Here is a 19,993-nt window from a genome sequence, read left to right as displayed (position 1 = left end):
ACATCGTTTACAAAATCATCAACATTATAACATAAAGTGTGAAAAATAAGCCTAAATATGTATATAAATGTATTTAAAAAACATGGCTGAGATGACTGATGAACGTCTTCATAAGGAGATAAAAATATAACTGAAAATATGTAGGCCTCTGAAGTTGCAGAAATCTACAACTACACCGTTGCAGTTCATCAAGCCAATTGTGCAAATGTAAACAGGTCAGCTGCCACGTGGGTTTACAGATGCATTTGAGACGCCGTTCTTACTGATAAAAGACAGACTGTGTAAGACAATCACTACGGTCTGTCAGTCAAAAGAGGATATGAAACAGTGGAATGGAGATAAGATGAGGAAGTGGAGTCACACATTCAGCACATGCGCTAAAAACCCCACCTACCCTCACCTCTCATGCCAAGATGTAACTATTGTGGTTTAAAAGGTCTGAGCTTTAGTGACAAACATATTTAGTAGTTTATGTTATGTGTCTCTTTGTATTTTTAGGGGAAACACCATGAAGACACTTCCTCATTCAACTTGTCCTGGTCTAGTCACGAAGTGGCGAAAACACTGTCCGGGTCACGGGAGATTTGTCCATATGGCAGTTGGATAGAGCTGTGTTTACACACACCTGATGCTCTTTCACACTAGAGTACATCCATTGAGCCTCATCAGTGTGCCAATGTGCATGTGTGTGTGTAACGCTGCCTTTATTTACCTGAAGAAAATGAACCCCATCTCCAACACTTACGAGCGGATGCGAGTCCAATGATGCTGAAAACATGACCCAAGCACACGCCTTTCTATACAGGATGAAAATAAGCTTACGCTTATTTGTGCACTTTTGTGATCCGATTGTATGCGTTCAAACATACATGCCAGGGGACAATAAATTATACAATATGGCCAGTGGCTTTGGTAACTAGGATATCATTTTGACCATTTATTCAAAATGCTAACCTTTGGTTTGAGGTTGTAGTGCTTGAAACCCAACTCGGTTTTCTTTTGCTGGCCATCTGAGCAGGCTGCTGCTGTGCTATAGGAGAGAGTGCTGAGTCTGCCAGGTGTCACCGCTGCTGCTCTACATAGTGAACAATTCCCTCTGACCTTGCTGACAGTGACCTCACAGTGTTTACTGACCCATAACCCTTCATACTGTGTGCACTCCATAACTCCACTGCCTCCTCAATGTGCATCTGTCCCATTCTTAACAGTGCTTCTACACTGTACAAAAGCTTGTGTTGGCAATGATCAAGCCCTGGTAAAGATCTTAAGCCTTGCATCTATTTTCCTCCAACCTTTGTCTTATAAAGAGTTTTGATACTGTATTATTAGGCAGGCAGCAGATATCCTTTGACAGGATTTTGGATCAGAGGCATTCCAAGGAAACATTATATGAACACTGCAAGAAGCACATGATAAAATTACAAGCCAATAATTAAATTCAGTTAAAATGATTCATTGATCGGTGGCAGCCCTATATTAGTGTCACATGTCCAGTAAAACTTGGTGCCAGTAGATCTATCTTTTGGATCTAGTTACACAACGGAAATGTTTTCATTTATTCATAGATTCACAAAAATGAGGCAGTTCAAAGGCGATGAAAAGGAGAGACAGAGGCAATCCAAACAGAGACAGTGGGAGAAAGGTTTTGCGTCTTTCCAGGTGAATGGTGATTCAGGTTTAACTGTGCAATGAAAAAGCTGCTGTTTAACTACCCTGTGTGCTACAACTGTGTATCAATGTCATGTGGAAAAAGACCCGTCCTCAACACACATCCGTTGACACAATCACTCAGTGTTTGTCTGGGTTTAAATACATACATGTTTATGCATAAATACTGTGTGTGCCCGAACATAACAAACTACTCTAATGCATCAAAACACACATTATTTCCTCAGAGCTGCAGCTGAAACTGCCTCCATGCATGTGGATGCCCATCTGTGTCTCAGTGACAGTGAACAACAAAGAGGTTGAAGTTCTCTTGTCCTACAGTATCATATTTCTGTTTGCCTATATATCAAAACACAAAAAGGAAAATACATGTGCCACTAAGAAACATCACTGTGGTTGACTAACCTCAGTGATCCAGTTCAACTTCCCTGCAAAACAAAATTGTACTGGTGGTGATTGAAGGTGAAACGGGATTAAAAGGAACACCTTACCTTACAAGCATACATCTACAGACCTACAGCCATTAAAGACATTTTGAACTGCTGATAGTTTGATCATTGCTCTATTTAGGTTTTCCTGTGTATTAACATGGCTGCTGTTCCTTAAAATTCATCTTTCAACAATGTAATCACAAAGTGTATTAGGACAGCGGAGCCCTAGGTTTTCTATTTCTGGCAACTCACTTTAAGATTTGTCATCATCATAGTGTCTCGTAACACAACATGGTCATCACTGGATCAGCTATTGGTGACGTCAACAGGGACATTTCTTAGAAATGGACTAAAAACGAAAGTCACGAAGGCAAGCAGAACCTCAAGAAAAAGGTACTCATCAGTTACAAGCTGTCAGACATATTGAGACATTTCTTCTCTGACCTTTGGCCCTGATTGTGTGTTCTGGAGAATGTTAAGGATGATCATAGATGCTAGGTGGAGAGGTCAGAGGTTAGGGACCGGGGTGTAATGTCCTTGGTGCTTTTCATTAAGCTAATTTATGTTTCCTCGCATCCTCTGTCCTGACCTGCACCTTGAGGAGCAAAGAAGTTTCTGGAGGAGCTTAGAGCAAGGAAACACAGGTGTGTCTTACACAGAAGTCTTTTATCAAGGGGCTTTACATGTAAACATATGGCACATAGTTTAATGCAACTGAAATTGCTTAAGACGAACACTCTGGAGACGAGTATTTGTCCTTTGACATAATAGGCTCCTCCATCCTCATGTCTTTTCCTTGCATCTCTCTCTCTCTCTCTCTCTCTCTCTCTCTCTCACTTCCTCACCACGAGGAGCTAATATGCGAGGAAAAGACACGAGGGAGGGAAGCAAGGAGAGCGTTAGCAAATTAATGATAAGTAGAGGGGATAAAGTTGGACATTAACTACAGTAAGTTTTCAAAACTACTTTTATCATGGTAAGTAATTCTAAATGGCAAAAGTAACAAAGACTATACCTAATATAATTATTTCTAGGTGGATTACTCTACAAATATTCCACTTCTATGCAGACACGTTGCCACATTCTACAGTAAAACAAGATCAAACATGTAGTTCCTTTTGAAATCACAGCTAAATCCCAGGTAAATAATCATTAGAATAAAACATTGACATTGCATTACTGGATAGTGTTAGGCATAATAACAAACTGTTCCTTACACTGCGAACACACACAATTAATAAAACATACAGTATGAAGCCCACTCCATAGAGGGGACAAAGGTTTTTTTCTTTTTGCACCAAGAAGGATTTTCAAGCAAAGTACTTGAATAGGCAGCAGAGTATAGTCTGTGTGGTTTACAGTCCCACAATTTATACATAGCAGCATACCCTGGGGCTGAGGTGTTGTTACTGATACCAGCCTGGCCACTGCTTATAAATGGCAAGAGGGGAAGTTCTCAAATGATGACAGTAAAAAGGGGAAAGTGGGGCATTATAGTCTAAGCCAGCGGTTTCCCAAATGGTACCAGCGTCCCCGTCAAAAAGGCAAATAGACAAACTTTAACAGTATTTTATTTAATACTATTATGTTATTTGAATTTTATAATATTGCTTATTTATCAGTTGTATAAATAAGCAATTTAGTTGTATAAATAAGCAATTTAGTTATCAGTTGTATCGGCGAAAAATACATTTCAAAATGACACCAACAAATTTGGTGTGTGCTCGTCTAAATCTTTCTACAATTATTTGTACTACTTGTAGCCTATGTCAAGTTGTAGGGTGTACAGCTGTACGTATATGTATCTTGTCTACAATGCAGAGATTGTTAAATAACATTTTTTTGGCAATGATTTAGCAATATGTAATGGTCAAGTGCAAGACAGTATTGCCATTATTTTCACGAGGACAAATAATAAGTTGGCTACTGTTCATTTTGAACTTAATACATCGCGAGACTTCCATGTAATTCGTGAAATACTCACTTTGAATTAGCGCTCACGAGTTTCCAGAGGTACTGGTGTAGTAGCAGAAGCCACATTTCAGTGTCGGAGGTGAAATATCACTTACCCGCTCTGAAGGTCAGACAGAACAAAGTAAAGAAGTCAGGTTGCCGAAAAGTGCGTGCCCACTTCTCTCATGCGCTCTGATAATACCAAACTTGCCGGGCAGTATCGGAAGAAAAAAGTCGCGAATAAAAGAAGAGTTTCAAGTTTCTCTGTATTTAAACAAACTGCTATAGCGTGTACTACCCCTGGCACTTCGCAGGCTAATTTGTTTTCGTTTCGTCCGTCGAGATGTTGTTACAACTCGGAACGTGTGCGGTCACCTGTACCACCACCAATAGCAAAGCGCAGACGGGTTTGTGGGAAATGTAGTTTTCCTAATATCTACCACAGACTTGTATTTTGAGGCGATGACGTGATGCCTGTTGACTGCATAGGTTTTATGAGGTCCTCTAACTTTAGCCGAAGACTTCGAAGAGTAACGACACGACTAAATGGAGACACTTCTTTTATTCTACTTCTATATTGTTTCATACTCATAAGGCAGTTATTTTAGGCCCAATTAACTTTCACTGTAATGTATCAATGTTAGGATGGTGTTGTGTTGAAACTATGTGCAATTCAATGGAACCCAATAAAAAAAATGTTGTGGACACTTTTTTAGACAAGTGGTCTTATACTTTGAGGCCATAGTTTTGATGAATTTGGACAGGTGTGCAATAATACATACCAGGTCCTATAATGTTAGTCATAGGAACCACATACAGTTGATTCACCTTTAAATTCACATTTATGTCAGTTTTAAAATGTGGTTCATTTGCCATTAGCCAGCAGGTCTGACTGCAGTATTTCAGGATGTTGAACATCCACTTATTTGTCAGCATTTTTTTCTGTTTCACTGGTCTGAAAAGAATATTGCATGTTCACTTGTATAAGTGTACTAACAGCATGATAACTTTTGTGTAGCAGAGCGGTAATACCCAGTATGAACATTTCATGTCAAGGCTGTAGGCATTTTGAATGTTTCAGATTTTATTTCTGTGTGTGGAGTACAATTTTTTATCAATTAACTCATCTGATGAAACTACACTAACCACTTAAAACAATCAACTGCTGATAACCACAACATCCAGCTGTTTTCAACCTTCAATCTTAGAAATGTAAATGATTTGTGGTTAATCGATTGTTTTTTCATTCACAATATATGTATATGTGTTAATCAATCCAGGTTTAACTATTTTGACTGCATCTGATGGGTGGATACATCAATGGTAACTCTCTCCCAATCATAATCAAGCATGTAATTGGTATGATTCAACACCAACTCAAGAGAATGAGATTTCACAGCAGGCATTAGGGTATGTGGCTCACATATTCAGGAACAAGACAACCATTTTTTGTTTAGAAAAACTACAAAGAAAAGAAACCACACCCAAATCAGCAGATTAGTAGAAGTCTGAGGTAAATCATCCATTTGGCCCCTTCCGTAAAGAGCATTGTCATTAATATTCACATAATACTAAGTGATACTGGCTTAAGCTAAATACATAAAGAAAAAAAATATGATTTTAAAAGAGTACAACTCTGTTGATGCTGTTTGTACAAATTCAAAACCAATGCAAAATCAAGATACTTGTGTAACCTTTACATGTTTAATGTAAAATAATGTCAGAATTGGGACTCGTTATGCAACTGGTAGCTCTAAACATACATGTTCCACTCTGCCATGTCTATAGTGTTGAGCAATATATATATCATCTATCACTGTGATCTAATCACAGTATTTTCTATACTGTAAAACATTATACACTTTTGACTAAGATATCAATGTTAAACAATTTGCAGTGAGATCTCTCCCAGCTGTCCTTTCTGATTTCTTTTCCAGAATATTGAACCCTACTTCTATGCAAAAAGACTACAGGACTGTTGGAGCTGACGACGATTGAAAAAGTAGAGGGACTGCTCATATGGCAGATATGTTTACATAGATTACAAGATCAGTCTTCCAAGGAATAGTGTTCATACAGGACAATTATGTGGTAAATTATTACATCCAGGAAGAACAATGATGTTCAAATTAAACTATAAGTAGAGTGTGGAGGTTAGAGTGGTTGCTGGGGCATGCAACAATGTTTGATTTTGACACTGGAAGGTAGCGTTTGCATCCCAGCTCAGGCCAGTCAACTTTGGGTTTCTTTAACATCCAACAATGATTGAAATGTGAAATGTTGAATCAACTGTGAATGAAAATAATCCAGGGTTTTGCAGAGTCATCCAATATCAATTTCTGATGAGGGAGGTGTGATAACAGCAGGGTCCTTGATGTGACGTTCTGCCAACAGGGCAGGATTCCTATATGTAGGGTGAGGAGGGGTACTGTGGGTGCCACCAGTCCATGAGCTTTACACCGTGTACTGGGTCCAACACCACCTGGGTCCCGCCCTGATCCCCCCTCTTCTTCCCCCGCTGGAGTGGTGCGTCCTGGAACACCAGACGAACACGGTGGTGTCGCATGTCTGTGCTAACGTTGATTGTGAACTATAAGAAAGACAGAGACAAACCAGTTAAAATTAGGAGTTAAGGATCTTAGTACACCATTTCCTAATCAACTAGAATTACAGCCAAGTGGTTGAATGCCTCCACCAACCAGTCATGTTACAGTTGTTGGGAAAATATTTTTAGACTTAATTTATAATTTGTTTTTTGGCCCCATATCTGGGTGATGCCTTATTATTACTTATATATTTTTAATAATCATATTGACATTAATAATTTGTTGAATTAATTGACATTATAAGCATATGGATTCTTGTGTTTTGTGACCACCACATTCTAATCAGTATATCCATGAGTTGAGGAGGACGTTTGTGCCTAATCTTGTTTTAACTCCGTAACGCTGTACACATCTGTACACATGACAGCTATTGCTTCTGTCCATCTGGGGAGAGGGATCCTCCTCTGTTGCTCTCCTGAAGGTTTCTTCCCTTTTTACCCTGTGAAAGGGTTTTTTCTGTTTTTTTTCCCCCAGATCCTGGGACAGGGATGTTGTATGTGTACAGACTGTAAAGCCCTCTGAGGCAAATTTGTAATGTTGGCCTATACAAAATAAACAATTGAATTGTGCCAAATGTGTTCCTGAGATATTGCGTTCATAAGATCCGAAAACATACTGCCTCCGGTCAAATCTGTCACCGGTGCAGAGGTATAAAAATGGCATTTCAACCTTTTATGCAGAAGTATGATATGCTACAACAATACTGTTGGAAAAATAATAATACAATTGTTAGATTATAATGACAAAACATGTTGCTAGTTGGTGGGAAGAATCTGGATGTTTTTGGACGTGATTCACATGACACAGACAACATTTATGTGATAGTGTTATCACTGTCACATAAACCTACACCTACAAACTCGTATAGACTGTAACTCATAAGTTCTTTTGCTCCTCAAGGGCCATTGTAAAAAAATTGTTAAAATAACTTTCTGTGCTCTCTTCACCAAATAAAGTAGTACCTAATATTCACAAAAAATCAAGAGATACTAACCAGGGACAGTGTCATGCCCATAACCACAGGGGTGAAGATGAAGTTGAGGGTGGTGACCTGAAGCATGTAGCAGTCAGAGTCTGGGTTCGTGTGGACATCTTCGTATTGTCTGGGCATGCACAAGGACTTTGCACAACCAGTCTTACTTTGTCCCTGCTGGGATTAAAATGACCACAATAATACACAAAAATAAACATTAAAGCAACGGCAGGTTATTACTGACTATGTCAAAGGTTATCAAATTAGGAAAGAAGTGTAATTGGTTTCAAACAACTCTTTTTACCTGCTTTAGAAACTTGAAGTTGAACTCCCACAATGCCTCAGGCCGAGTACCTAACACCTTTCTGACCCAGAACAGTAAACACTGCAACATGAAATATTAAGCACATAAAACCAACATTTCCATAATGAAAGGCTAGTTTTAAGTTTGGACATACAAATGTGCGTTTTCTTCCTGGTGTCTTTCTTGTTTTAAATATATATAAATGAGACAAAATACAAGACCATTGTAAATACAAAATACAAGACCAAATGAGATATGTCAAGACTAAACAAGGGGCCTCTATCATGAAGAGTTCAACTTATTGAAAATGAGAATTGGTTCTCAATTGATTTTACCTGGTTAAATAAAGGTCTAATAATTAGTCTGACTCCCTTTGAGCTGGCTGGTTGTGGAAAGCCTGAATATCACATCAGCAGGCTCGATTAGCCCTGGATTTTCCTATTTACTCATTGGTGCATTTGCATAAGGATATCTTAAGCTAATAACTGGCAATACCGACACATCATAAATACAAAACATAAACTCCACATCCGTAAAGTAAGGTGGCTGAACACATCAAATTGTTTACCTTGGAGTTAAGCAAGGTTGTGGGTGTGGATTCTGGCAGGGCAGGGATTTTTGAGACACGCAAGCTGAATGGCTCATACAAATGAAAAAGGGAGAGAATCACACGGGCACGTAAAGAGCACGCCCTGTCAATACAGTCAGGCTGGAGACGGAATGGCAGGTCAGCATCAATCTTGTAGTGCCTGTGAGAGATGGAAGGGCAAGAAAACATTATTTATACAAAATGCCAGTTTATTGGATATAGTCCTCATTTTATGAATAAATCATGAACTTTACATGGAAGATAGTTTTCATTCTCACAAATATATCCTTTCATTACATTGATCAAAACAATTTTGAAGTAAAAGGATGGAAGGAAGGTTTTATTCTGAGCAGTACTTTCACTATTACTGGCTTTTGAGGAGGGAACCAGAAAATTAGTCTTTAAAGAAATACTTTGATCAACCAAAGTCCCATGAAAAATGCTTTCCATTCAGTTATAAATTGGGCCTTGAGGGTCAGAGACACATTCTTCTGGTTAACTTCACAATAATTTGTCAAATAAATATTATTAGGAACAAAATAGAAGCACTTCTTAACTGTTCACCTTTGACTGCATATAGTAAAAAATAAAATCACTTCACCTTCTGTAGAGCCTGGTCCAAAACGCAGCGGTGCATGTGACTATCCAGGCATTCCTACAAATTAAAGCAAATCTGCACACATCCTCAGGCCGAATATAGGCGGCGAGCATTAACCAAATATCCACTGGATACTCCCCCCCATCACTGCTCTCACTGCTTTCTGTGAAAATATGCAAACATCACAGTTAACTGTTCAGTCCTAAATTGTATGCCTCCCTCTAAATGCATTACAGATTTTACAAAAATTACAAATACCCTTTCTTCTCTTGTTTTTCTTCTTGTGGGCCACTTTAATATCATTTTCTCCATCCTTTTCAGGGTCTAGGTCATCACTGCGGTCCAAAGCGTCAGCTGTGACCTCCTCTACAGCACCCTGAGATGCCTCCAGCCCACAGAGTAATTTCACTGACACACAGTGTGAAGTTATACATTTTAATCATCTGTCCAGACATAGCAAAAGGAGACTGTAATGACAAATATTACTATACTGAAATGCCAGGTTGTGACGCCATTAAAGGTTGTGACACCATTCAAAGTTAATGTCACCTTCCTTCTCAACTGCATTTGCAACAGCCTTCTTCACCCTCCCTGACTTCACAACGGCCGGGTCGGCATCAGCATAATCAGCAACAGTTACTAGGAAAAGCAGATAACGTATGTCTTTCAAATATAACAGCAGAACCCGTTATGGCCACTATTGTCAGTAAGCTAACTAGCTAACTGTTGACTTTAACTTAACGTTACGTAAGCTAACCGGTCAATTACGTTAGAGATGACGTTGGACGCATCTACCTTTTAGCTCATGCTAATAACAGAAAACAATCACTAAAAGGTCACCGCAGTAACTACTCACTTTAACTATACTGTAGTATACCTAGCTAGTTAACGTTACCTGAATCTGAACAAACGTCCCCGGCTCTAAATTTCAGCCGTTTTCGGTTCCCTTTCTTGGGCATGTCGACACGAATGATCTGTGAACGCTTAACGGGCCTGTGGGCCCTGCCATGTCTCTCTGGCAAGCTGAGGTAGAGAGAAAGAAAGAAAAATGAGAAAGAAAATGAAAAATGTTCCGCCGGGATCTTCAGCCATCATGGAATGACGTAACTATGCAAGTAACGCGAGAGTATCGTCGTCGTTTCCCCCTCTGCTGCTTTACTGCCATCTGCTGGTTCTTGCGAACATTTAAATGACCAAATGAAAAGTGGGTCTGTCGCCTTATATTATTATTTTATCAGCCAATTACGACTTTGATTTTGGAAGACCAGTAACACGCTCTGAAGCAGCTGTGGTTCTTTTCAGAATGCGTTATGAATACTAGACTTAGATAACATTCATTGGTTAGAGAAGGAAGACATTGGCCAAACAATCTCTTACATTGTTGTCAGACCCAAGAGTCACAATCCTAAAATGATCCACATTGCTGTGTTCAGTGACCTATGTAAGTATTTTGTAAAAGCGCTACAGGCTACAGCAACCCAAAATGGCTGTTGACAACATTGTTGTCAAAGCCTTTAAAACTCAATTTACAGAGAGCCACATCTCACAGAGTGAAATATATGAAACAAAGCTAAATTATTTTTAAATGCTATAGTTCAGAGAAGACCAAAAAAGGCAGAGGTGATGCCTTGCTTGCAGCCTTTGAACCTCAACTACAAAGAGACACATCTCATAGAGTGAATTATATGAGACACAGCAAAAAAAAATTAAAATACTGTAGTTCAGAGAAGACCAAAACAATCAGAGGTGATGCCGTGCTCCCTGACAAAAGCCATCACAGTAACTGTCTTGTGTTTTCCAACTTTAGATATTTATCAGATTTCAGGAGAAATCAGGTTATTCTCATTTGTAGCCAGAGCTTTCATCAAGCTTTTTACTGTCTGCATTTCAGGTGCTTAGCAGTTGTTTCCCCTTATAAGTAACAGTATCTATTCTCATTGTTACTCATCCAACCTACAACTACACCAAGTAGGTCAACCATTAAAATCAAATCTCACTTGCTAACAGCCCTGTAGCAATTTGTCATGAAGCAAAAAAAATCTCTATACATACCAATTTATATCCTTTATCTAACTTCCCAACATGATCCTTTGTATTTAAATGAAAAACATAATTGCAATTAAAACTGCAATAAAGTACAATTGTGAGGTACTTTGAATATTTCCACTACTATTCAGAGGAAAATAGAGGGGAAAGTACTTTTTACTACCCCACATGTACAGTATTTGATACCTTTAGTTACTTTGTAGTTTCAGATTAATAGTCAACATACCTAATCAACATATCAAGTATGAAGTATTATTATGGGTTAAGATAAGACAACACTGATCTTGTGGTGAAATTCACAAACTGGGCATTATGGCAAAAAATATTACAGTTGCAACATTGAAGTAATGTACATATTAGTAATTACAATTACAAATTAATAATATATCATTAAGCTTAGAGGTTAAATATAATTGAGAGGAGGCTTTTAAACCCAAGTTGTGATCTTCTTGCACTGAGTATGTGAAAGAATAATCATTATTTACTCATATTAAAAAAGTAATGTGAATTTATAAACAAAAGTCTGTTAAAAAATAAATCATCTATATTGGCACATAGTAGAACATTAATATACAATTGAAGGAATTAATGATGTGTAATATGTTATGGATTTAGACCTCTTTCATAATCAGGAAGGAAACACTTCTTCCAACAAGCTCTAAATTAAAAAAATAAAGTGTCATCAGTAGCCAAAATTATTTCCACAATTCTTTTTTATTGATTTAGATATATCAAATTATTCTTTTATCAAATTCTTACCCAAATAAAGACATCCACTTCGTGTTTTACAGCAGCCAAACCCCTGCAGAGTTTTGTCAGAGTAGTATTTCAATACAAATCTGATCATAGTGTGGTCAGGCAAGCATGCTTTCACTTTCTCGTGGCTAATAATACTTTTCTCTCTACACTGAACTGAAACTGTCATTCAATCACAATTTCAGTGTTCATTTTAATTAACACAGCTAACACTGTTCACATAGAACTGTGAGCTTAATGGAAATGTGGGGATACATTGGCTCTATCATGCTTTAAGACATAATTTGGCATATCTTTAATGTGTCTGAATAATTGCATACACCACATAATTTACACCGCAATCATTATTATTTTCACAGTAATAACGAAACTTCAGAACTACTTCCAACCATCACGGTTAGAACTTAGAGATGGAAAATAACGTTTTTGCTGCTTTTTTAATTTGTTCATATTGCAAAATGTATTGCCACAATACGTTAAACAGGTACTCTTTTTACTATGCATGTAAAGTGCAATATAATTATTTAAATGATGCTGAATCAAAAAACATCTTTAAGTAAAAATATAGCTCAGTATATGTATTTTATATAGATTATCAGACAGTTTGCTCAATGTAGTCAAAAGAGAGCAACATAGTCATGAACACTGCAACATAAACAACAACAAAAATGTAGCGCTTGACAAGTTCAATTAAATTCAATTTATTTTGTACAGCCCAAAATCTTAACAATCTGTACACATACGACACCCCCTGTCCCAGCACTTCAGATCGGATCAGGAAAACTACCCCAAAAAACAGGAAAAATGGAAAAACCTTCAGGAGAGCAACAGAGGAGGATCACCGGATGGACAGAAGTGCAATAGATGTCATGTGTCAATTCAATGCATATGACAGAAATTATTCAAATGAGTAGTAGGCATGGAGGATCCCTCCCGGATGGACAGAAGTGCAATAAATGTCGTGTGTACAGAATGAAAAGTGTTACGGAGTTACAGCACATTCAAGGCATATGACAGAAATTATTCATATAATGAGTAGTAGGCATGGACCACGATCCAGATAACCAGGATCCATGTAAACAGGAGATAGAGAGAAGGGGCATCAGCAGGGCCATGGTAGGAGGCAGGGCCCAGGAGGCAGGACCCGGGAGGTGGCCTAGCCTTCAGGTGTTAAGGAAAAGATGGCAATTAAACAATTTAGTGAGACTCATTGTTAGTCACTCAGAGCAATGCACAGCCAACACAGTGCAGTGAGACGACTGCTAATATTTATAATCTTAAACTGAATTTTAGATCCTGCAGGGTGCGCTGCTCACTCTTTGTGCACAGCCTGCCTCTGTGACTTGGTTAAACTGCTGCGAGAACGCCATCGTGTCTCAGGAGCTGTCGGGTCATGAAAGCGTTTAGTGGTGCTGATATGAAAAGTTATATATAAAATTACATTTTACCAGTTAATGGTCAAGCCTGTGAAAACAGCAGAATCTTGATAACAGTACAGAGTTTAAAATGTGTGCTGCGACTAGTGACTGTCCTGCAGTTCTCCGTTTTGCACGCGCATGTGGTGCCAAACGTTTAGCCCTATAGGTTAAAAGCTGGGAGTCGGTCCCTTATTTCTAGAGCTGCAGCTTCGTAGTAACAACTGCAGATTCCCCTGTGCGTGCGTGCGTGCGTGCGTGCGTGCGTGCGTGCGTGCGTGCGTGCGTGCGTGCGTGCGTGCGTGCGTGCGTGCGTGCGTGCGTGCGTGCGTGCGTGCGAGGAGTGAGCGTCGGTTCGGTGGCGGTGTGTGGAGAGATGGAAGCGGAGAAGGCGGATGCAAATATCACTCGCTTTCCCTGTGCCCAATTCTAAGGACGCAGATTAAACATTTCCTCTGGGATATTTTTCCTTTTTTTTTTGACTGCCAATGTGCTATTATCTACGTCGTGCTCGCGGGCAACACCCCTCCAAACGTACCCATCTATCTCTGAGCTGTCAATCATATTACGCCGGGATTTCTACATGTGAGTGCATGGCGCGCCGGGCAGGGCGGATCTGCTCACGGGGTGAAAAAACGCCGATTATTATGGATGAAAGGTTCATCATCTCGTCGTTTCAATCACTCTGATAAGGTAAGGCGATACAAGGATGCATGTTTGATGCAGGAGGAATGTAATGCAAAGAGAGTATAAAGACACGTATCTACGATTGCATTGGCGGTCCGTTGCTATGAGGCGTTAAAAGGCCTTCTTAACAGTTACTGTAAATATGTTTATCAGGTTTATAACCCACATACATCCCATTCTCAATCCCGACAGCGACACTGTCATATAGCGTTGCCCACCACAGAGCAGGTAAGATGATGTGCGAGGTGATGCCGACCATCAACGAGGGAGACTCGGCTGGTCCTCCCAGAGGCACCAGCGGCGTCCCGAACGGCTCGGACCAGGAGGCCAACTTCGAGCAGCTGATGGTCAACATGCTGGACGAGAGGGACAAGCTCCTGGAGTCCCTCAGGGAGACTCAGGAGACCCTCATTCAGTCTCAGACAAAGCTGCAGGGGGCGCTGCACGAGAGGGACGTGCTCCAACGGCAGATTAACGCCGCGCTGCCTCAGGTGAGGAGGGTCGGGCTGTTGTGTGGGGTGGACGGATGATATTGAGGTACAGTAACGTTATGGTGTTGAATTGGACAAATGTCTACACTGTGGGCCGGGCATTGGTGATATTGAAACCTCTGGTACTGAGGCTGCATGGATTTCCAACTGTAGGCAGAGTGGGCAACTCAGTAGCGTAGTATGTGTTGTGCTATTGTAACTGAAAATGTGATAGGGAATATGCACCAAGTGGCCTTAAAATGGCATCAAGGTGGAACCAGCTCGATCTAATCTGTGTCAAAATGTAATATTAGGATGGAGGGTTTTTACTAACACAAGGAAGAATGCTGGCTCAGGACCCTAGAGGTCTCGAGAGCCTTGCTGGTCAGAGAAGAGGACAGGGCTCACCATATCATTATATGGATTGAAACAGCCTCACCTGTATTCGGTGGCCTGCCTGTCAGTAGTTATGTGATTGAAAGGTGCTGATATCTTTGATGTTTGTCGCCCATGAGTAAGTGTGTGTATTTGAGAGAAAGAGAGCTGAATAAGGGCTGGTTCAGTCACTGAGCATGACGACAATGAAGCCTCACCACATAAAACTGCGTTACCATCTGACCCTCTGCTCTAAATGCGTGACATGATATCACAGTCAAGTGTGTGTGTGTGTGTGTGTGTGTGTGTGTGTGTGTGTGGGAGAGAACCATGCTGACGATGACAGCCTCACTGCAGCCTCTTGTGAAAGAAACATGGCCGCTTGCTAGTGTACATGGCCGTGGGCTGCTTGCCTCTACACATGCATACATGTCTGTTCATCTGTGTGTGTTTGTTTGTGTGTGTCAGAGAGAGAGAAGAGTGGGAAGAGGCTGTCATGCTTGTTTTCTAATCCTGCTTGGTTCAGCGTAATGTTTTATTCTCTCAATAATACAAGTATTAGTTATACAGTCATAGACCTCTCTCTCTCTCTCTCTCTCTACAAAGCAGTGGTCATTTCTACAGCTAAAAAAAATAACATACAGTATCCGGTATCTCAAGCCATGTTGTAGCAGTAGGCAATGCTGCTGACCCCACCATCCTATATGTGTCAGCAGTAATTAGGCTGATTCGCGACTGCGATTAACATACAGTAGTTGGTGTGTCCCTTGGCTACAATACAACATCACAGCTATCCGTTTGCTCTTGCCACCTTTGTTGTGTAGCCCTCCAGTCAGTCTGTCGATATGTGTGTTGCTGACTATGTGAGATGTATTTTTCTCTGTGTGTGTTCAGTTCTCTCTGCTCCCAAGGTGTAGACTGATGTACAAATGTTGGCATGGCAAGGCAGCTTTTTTTGTCCAAATCCAACCACTCTCCTTCTTCCGTTTGCCTACAAACATTTGTCATCTTCACCTACAAGGTGTGCACGTGTGTAAAAATGGGACAATGTTGCCATTTTACCACACACACACACACACACACAACCACACAAGAGACTAGAATGGATATGTTCATTAGCTATAGAGAATAGAGTTTAATGTCAGCCCATTACAGTGCAAAATGCTTCTAATTCAGCCCTTAGAGATGGGTTTGCCCAAAGACAAACACACAGGCATGCAAGCTGCACACACATGCTTATGACGTATACACACACACACAAACATTCTGCCTGTTCCTTTTCTGTGTGAGAAAAACTGTTCTGACACTGGCAAGTACAATGTGTGTGCGTGCGTATGCGTGTGCATGTGTGTGTGTGTGTGTGTGTGTGTGTGTGTGAGCAGACAGTTGGTGAACCAAGCAGGTCATTGTTGCTCTCCCATATATATTCGTGGGTCATATATTCCTATATTTCTATTTTTCAGTGTTTGCTAATGAAAGGCCAATAAACATTTAATTCTTCTTTAGTGCTTCTTTTATAGCTGTGAGTAGATGAGATGATTGATACCACTCTCAAGTATGTGAGTCATGAGTCAGGAGGCTATTAGCCAACTTTAGCATAAGGAATGGAAGCAGATGCACATGTACACATTAACACAAACATATAATGTGCACATAGGTCTACAATCAGAGTGGTATATATTAATATATGTAGAAGAAGGAACTGTAATGATGAATAAAAAGTTGGCAACCTAAGTAAACAATCACCAATGCTTACAAAAGTAATGTAACATTTCAGAAAAAGGGGACTTCTCCGCATTTCTCTTGAAACTATATTCTCATAACTAGGGGCATCTGCAAATCTTGTTTTTGATACCATACAGTTACCTCTCACCTTGCTGCAGAGACGGACAGGATTTATCAATACGCTGTGACATCCCTGTTGATTGTGGTTACAGGTGCAACAGAGCCCACTTTGTTGGGCGTGGTCAGCGTTAAAACACTGCTGTTCAGCCTGGTGTTTAAGTACTCTAACATTTGGGAACTAGTAGAGTTTAAGTTTTTTACTCGACTCATTAATACATGGTCTTATGGTTAGCTCGGCCAATAGAGTGCAGGGTATTTTACCTTACTTGAACCAGGGCCAGCAGAAGTGAGCCTTGCAAGCTTGGTACTCAGCCATCACAGTTATTGTACGAGAGAGTTTTTTTGTTTGCGAGGGGTTGCACGTCAAAGCTAATATTGGTCTGCTGCTGGAGTCCAAATCTTGTGCTAGGTATTATGTAAGCACCAACTACTGGAATTTGGGTTGATGTGAAGGAAAGTGGAGCATGAAGTAAGCAGCTGAATGTCACCAAGAAACCCTGTAAGAAAAGAGAGGCAGAGAGAGAGAGGCAGAGAGAGAGAGAGAGAGAGAGAGATTTTTAGAAAACCTTTATTTTTCATAAAAAAAGGAACAAACAAACAGAACATTGCACTCACTTCAAAACCAAATCAAACAAAAACAACCAAAACCAACAAACGCAACGCTTCTGTCCGCTGGTGGTCCTGAGACCCCGTTTCAATGCCATAGTTTCAGTCAAGGTTTCTCCTCCTCTGGGCTGCTCCTCCGGGTCGCTCCTCCGGGCTGCTCCTCCGGGCTGCTCCTCCGGGCTGCTCCTCCGGGCTGCTCCTCCGGGCTGCTCCTCCGGGTCGCTCCTCCGGGCTGCTCCTCCGGGCTGCTCCTCCGGGCTGCTCCTCCGGGTCGCTCCTCCGGGCTGCTCCTCTGGGTCGCTCCTCCAGGCTGCTCTTCTGGGTCACTCCTCCGGGCCGCTCCTCTGGGTCATTCCTCCAGGCTGCTCTTCTGGGTCACTCCTCCGGGCCGCTCCTCCGGGCTGCTCCTCCAGGCTGCTCCTCCGGATCTCCGGCCTCCTGTGCTTGGCTGTCAGCCTCCTCCTTCAGCCCTTTATTTACCACTGTCCTGATCTTCTGAAGTCTATAGATCTCCTGGCGTGTAAACCCTCTCTTCGTCTTGTTCTTCATGTGAAGCCGGATAGATTTAATAAGTTTTGGTAGATCGGTGAAGTGCTTCTCCACTTCACACTTCCTATTTTTTGTGTCTTTAAGTAACCATTTCAGCCTGGCCAGACTATATTCCCTCAGAGAGTCACTTTCATCAGAGGACCCACTCTCTACCACAGAGTCCTCGTCCATACTGGACTCAGGCTCATACCCTTGGCCCACAGGTCCCTTTTATTTTTTGCGAGTCTTCCTCGTCCCCCCCCCCCCGGCCTTCCTCTTCAGAGGATGAAGCTTCTCCTCACCCTCCTCCATTTCCACCTCACTTTCTCCTACCATGACCTGCCCACACTTTTCATTCCCTCCTCTTTCCTGCCCCCTACCCACCTCCACCTGTCCTCCAGTGCACCCCTGGCTGTCCTCCTGAATATGTGCTCCCCCCTGGGCCGCCCCTGCCCTCTCTTCTTCCACCTGCAGTACTACACCTGCCCTCTCCCCCTCCATTTCCTGGGCCACCTCAGCCCCTTCTTCGTCTTCCTCCTCCTGCTGACCCATCTCAGCCCCTTCTTCCTCTTCCTCCTCCTGCTGACCCATCTCAGCCCCTTCTTCCTCTTCCTCCTCCTGCTGACCCATCTCAGCCCCTTCCTCTTCTTCTTCCTCCTGCTGCCCCACCTCTGCCCCTTCTGTGTTCAGCTGCTTCACCCCACTACCCCTCTCTGTGTTCACCTGCTTCCCCCCACTTCCCCCCTCTGTGATCACCTGCTTCGCCCCACTTCCCCCCTCCGTGCTCACCTGCTTCACCCCATCTGCCTCCTCCTGTTGCTGCTCCCGACCCCCCTCCGTGTCCTCTCCGTCTTTGGGGTCCCCCCTGTTGTCGTCCTGTCCACCAGCCTTCCTCCGAGGACAGGCCCTACTCTGATGCTCTTCCCTCCCACAGTTAAAACACTTCATATTGTCAGTTTTTGCATAAATGATAAAAAGAGCGTTATCAGCTCTCACCGTGAAAGAGATGTCCAAGTCCTCGCTCCTGCCATGAAGCAGCATGAAGCATTGCCCCCTGTGTGACACCACGTATTTCAATAGTGGAGAGCTGCTCCCAGAGGACATCTTCCTCACCTGGGACGTGACCCTCCCGTGCTTTGACAGCTCCCCCACCAGTACCTCGTCCTTCACGAACGGCGGTACGTTCGCCACCGTCACCGCCGCCGTGACCAGGGAAGAGACGGGGACGTGTGTGTCGAACACCACGAGCCCGCTCTCCACCACCGTGTTGACCTTAATGATGCTGTCCAGGAATAAGACCACAGCCTTGTTTATCCGGGCAGCGGACTTCACGCTGCTGTAGCCCACCACCTCCCCCACCGCCAGGCTGCAGTCCTCCACAGAGCACGGGAACACCGGCATAAGCCGAATCCCGTGCCTGCGTGTGAGCCAGCTCAAGTCCATCTCGGCGTGCTAACTCTGCTAGCACTCTACGCGTTCACAACCTCTGACCTCACGCTCAGAGAGAGAGAGAGAGAGAGAGAGAATAAAACATTACGCTGAACCAAGCAGGATGTCATTTAGCTGACGCTTTTATCCAAAGCGACTTACAATAAGTGCATTCAACCATGAGTCCAAACTCAGAGCAACAAGAATCAAGCAAGTACAATTTCTTCAATAACGTTAAACTACAGAGTACTATCCGTAAGTGCCATTTAAGTGCTACTAAAGTGCTAAACTACGAAGTGCTATCAGTAAGGGACATTTAAGTGCTACTAGAGTGCTACTACGGCTCTACCTTCCCTATTCAAGGTATAGTCGAAAAAGATGTGTTTTTAGTTTGCGACGGAAGGACGCAGGAGAAGTTCAGTCTTGTCCGGGTTAATTTTCAGGTGGTGTGCGGACATCCACTGAGAGATGTCGGTCAGACAGGCAGAGATTCGTGCTGCTACCTGTGTTTCAGGAAACGAGAGGATCAGTTGGGTGTCGTCAGCATAGCTGTGGTAGGTGAAGCCATGCGGGCGAATGACAGAGCCGAGAGAGTTGGTGTACAGAGAGAAGAGAAGAGGACCAGGCACTGAGCCCTGAGGGACCCCAATAGTCAGAGGACAAGGCTCAGACACAGATCCTCTCCAGGTTACCCGGTAAGAGCGGTCGGTGAGGT

The 19,993-nt window shown here is 42.1% G+C and overlaps 3 protein-coding genes across 11 annotated transcripts in view; 1 reads left to right on the top strand and 2 right to left on the bottom strand.

Annotated features, from left to right (window-relative positions):
• tfeb (transcription factor EB) overlaps positions 1 to 4,459 on the bottom strand; it is a 29,905-nt gene extending 25,446 nt beyond the window's left edge. For 3 of the 4 annotated variants that reach the window (XM_034531928.1, XM_034531934.1, XM_034531933.1), the window contains exon 1: positions 4,169 to 4,459. The gene's annotated coding sequence lies outside the window, so the exon portion shown is untranslated. Of the gene's footprint in view, positions 1 to 4,083 lie in introns of all 4 variants that reach the window. The other variant, XM_034531930.1, reaches the window with a different exon arrangement.
• A 656-nt stretch (positions 4,460 to 5,115) lies between these two features.
• tmem183a (transmembrane protein 183A) lies at positions 5,116 to 10,230 on the bottom strand. 3 transcript variants are annotated; one of them, XM_034532178.1, is made up of 8 exons: positions 10,018 to 10,230; positions 9,672 to 9,761; positions 9,381 to 9,530; positions 9,126 to 9,285; positions 8,504 to 8,684; positions 7,936 to 8,016; positions 7,653 to 7,808; positions 5,116 to 6,642 (listed from the first exon to the last, which is right to left on the bottom strand). In XM_034532178.1, exons 1-8 carry the CDS (start codon positions 10,079 to 10,081, stop codon positions 6,457 to 6,459), a joined length of 1,068 nt encoding a protein of 355 aa, XP_034388069.1. In that variant the 5' UTR covers positions 10,082 to 10,230; the 3' UTR covers positions 5,116 to 6,456. The 3 variants fall into 3 exon arrangements, 2 of the variants coding, with proteins under 2 accessions (XP_034388069.1, XP_034388071.1); XR_004609466.1 differs by having other exon boundaries at positions 7,936 to 7,996; positions 9,381 to 9,761; XM_034532180.1 differs by lacking the exon at positions 9,672 to 9,761.
• A 3,485-nt stretch (positions 10,231 to 13,715) lies between these two features.
• The window catches only part of ppfia4 (PTPRF interacting protein alpha 4), a 66,403-nt gene continuing 60,125 nt past the window's right edge, over positions 13,716 to 19,993 (top strand). For all 4 annotated transcript variants that reach the window (XM_034532175.1, XM_034532174.1, XM_034532177.1 and 1 more), the window contains exons 1-2: positions 13,716 to 14,032; positions 14,219 to 14,517. In XM_034532175.1, the coding sequence (XP_034388066.1) occupies positions 14,260 to 14,517 (258 nt within the window). In that variant the 5' untranslated portion in view covers positions 13,716 to 14,032; positions 14,219 to 14,259. The remainder of the gene's footprint in view (positions 14,033 to 14,218; positions 14,518 to 19,993) is intronic.

Source organism: Cyclopterus lumpus, chromosome 5, assembly GCF_009769545.1.
Source record: "Cyclopterus lumpus isolate fCycLum1 chromosome 5, fCycLum1.pri, whole genome shotgun sequence".
Lineage (NCBI taxonomy): Eukaryota > Metazoa > Chordata > Actinopteri > Perciformes > Cyclopteridae > Cyclopterus > Cyclopterus lumpus.
The sequence above is the reverse complement of the archived record's forward strand: the minus strand, read 5'-3'. Positions and strand labels throughout refer to the sequence as shown.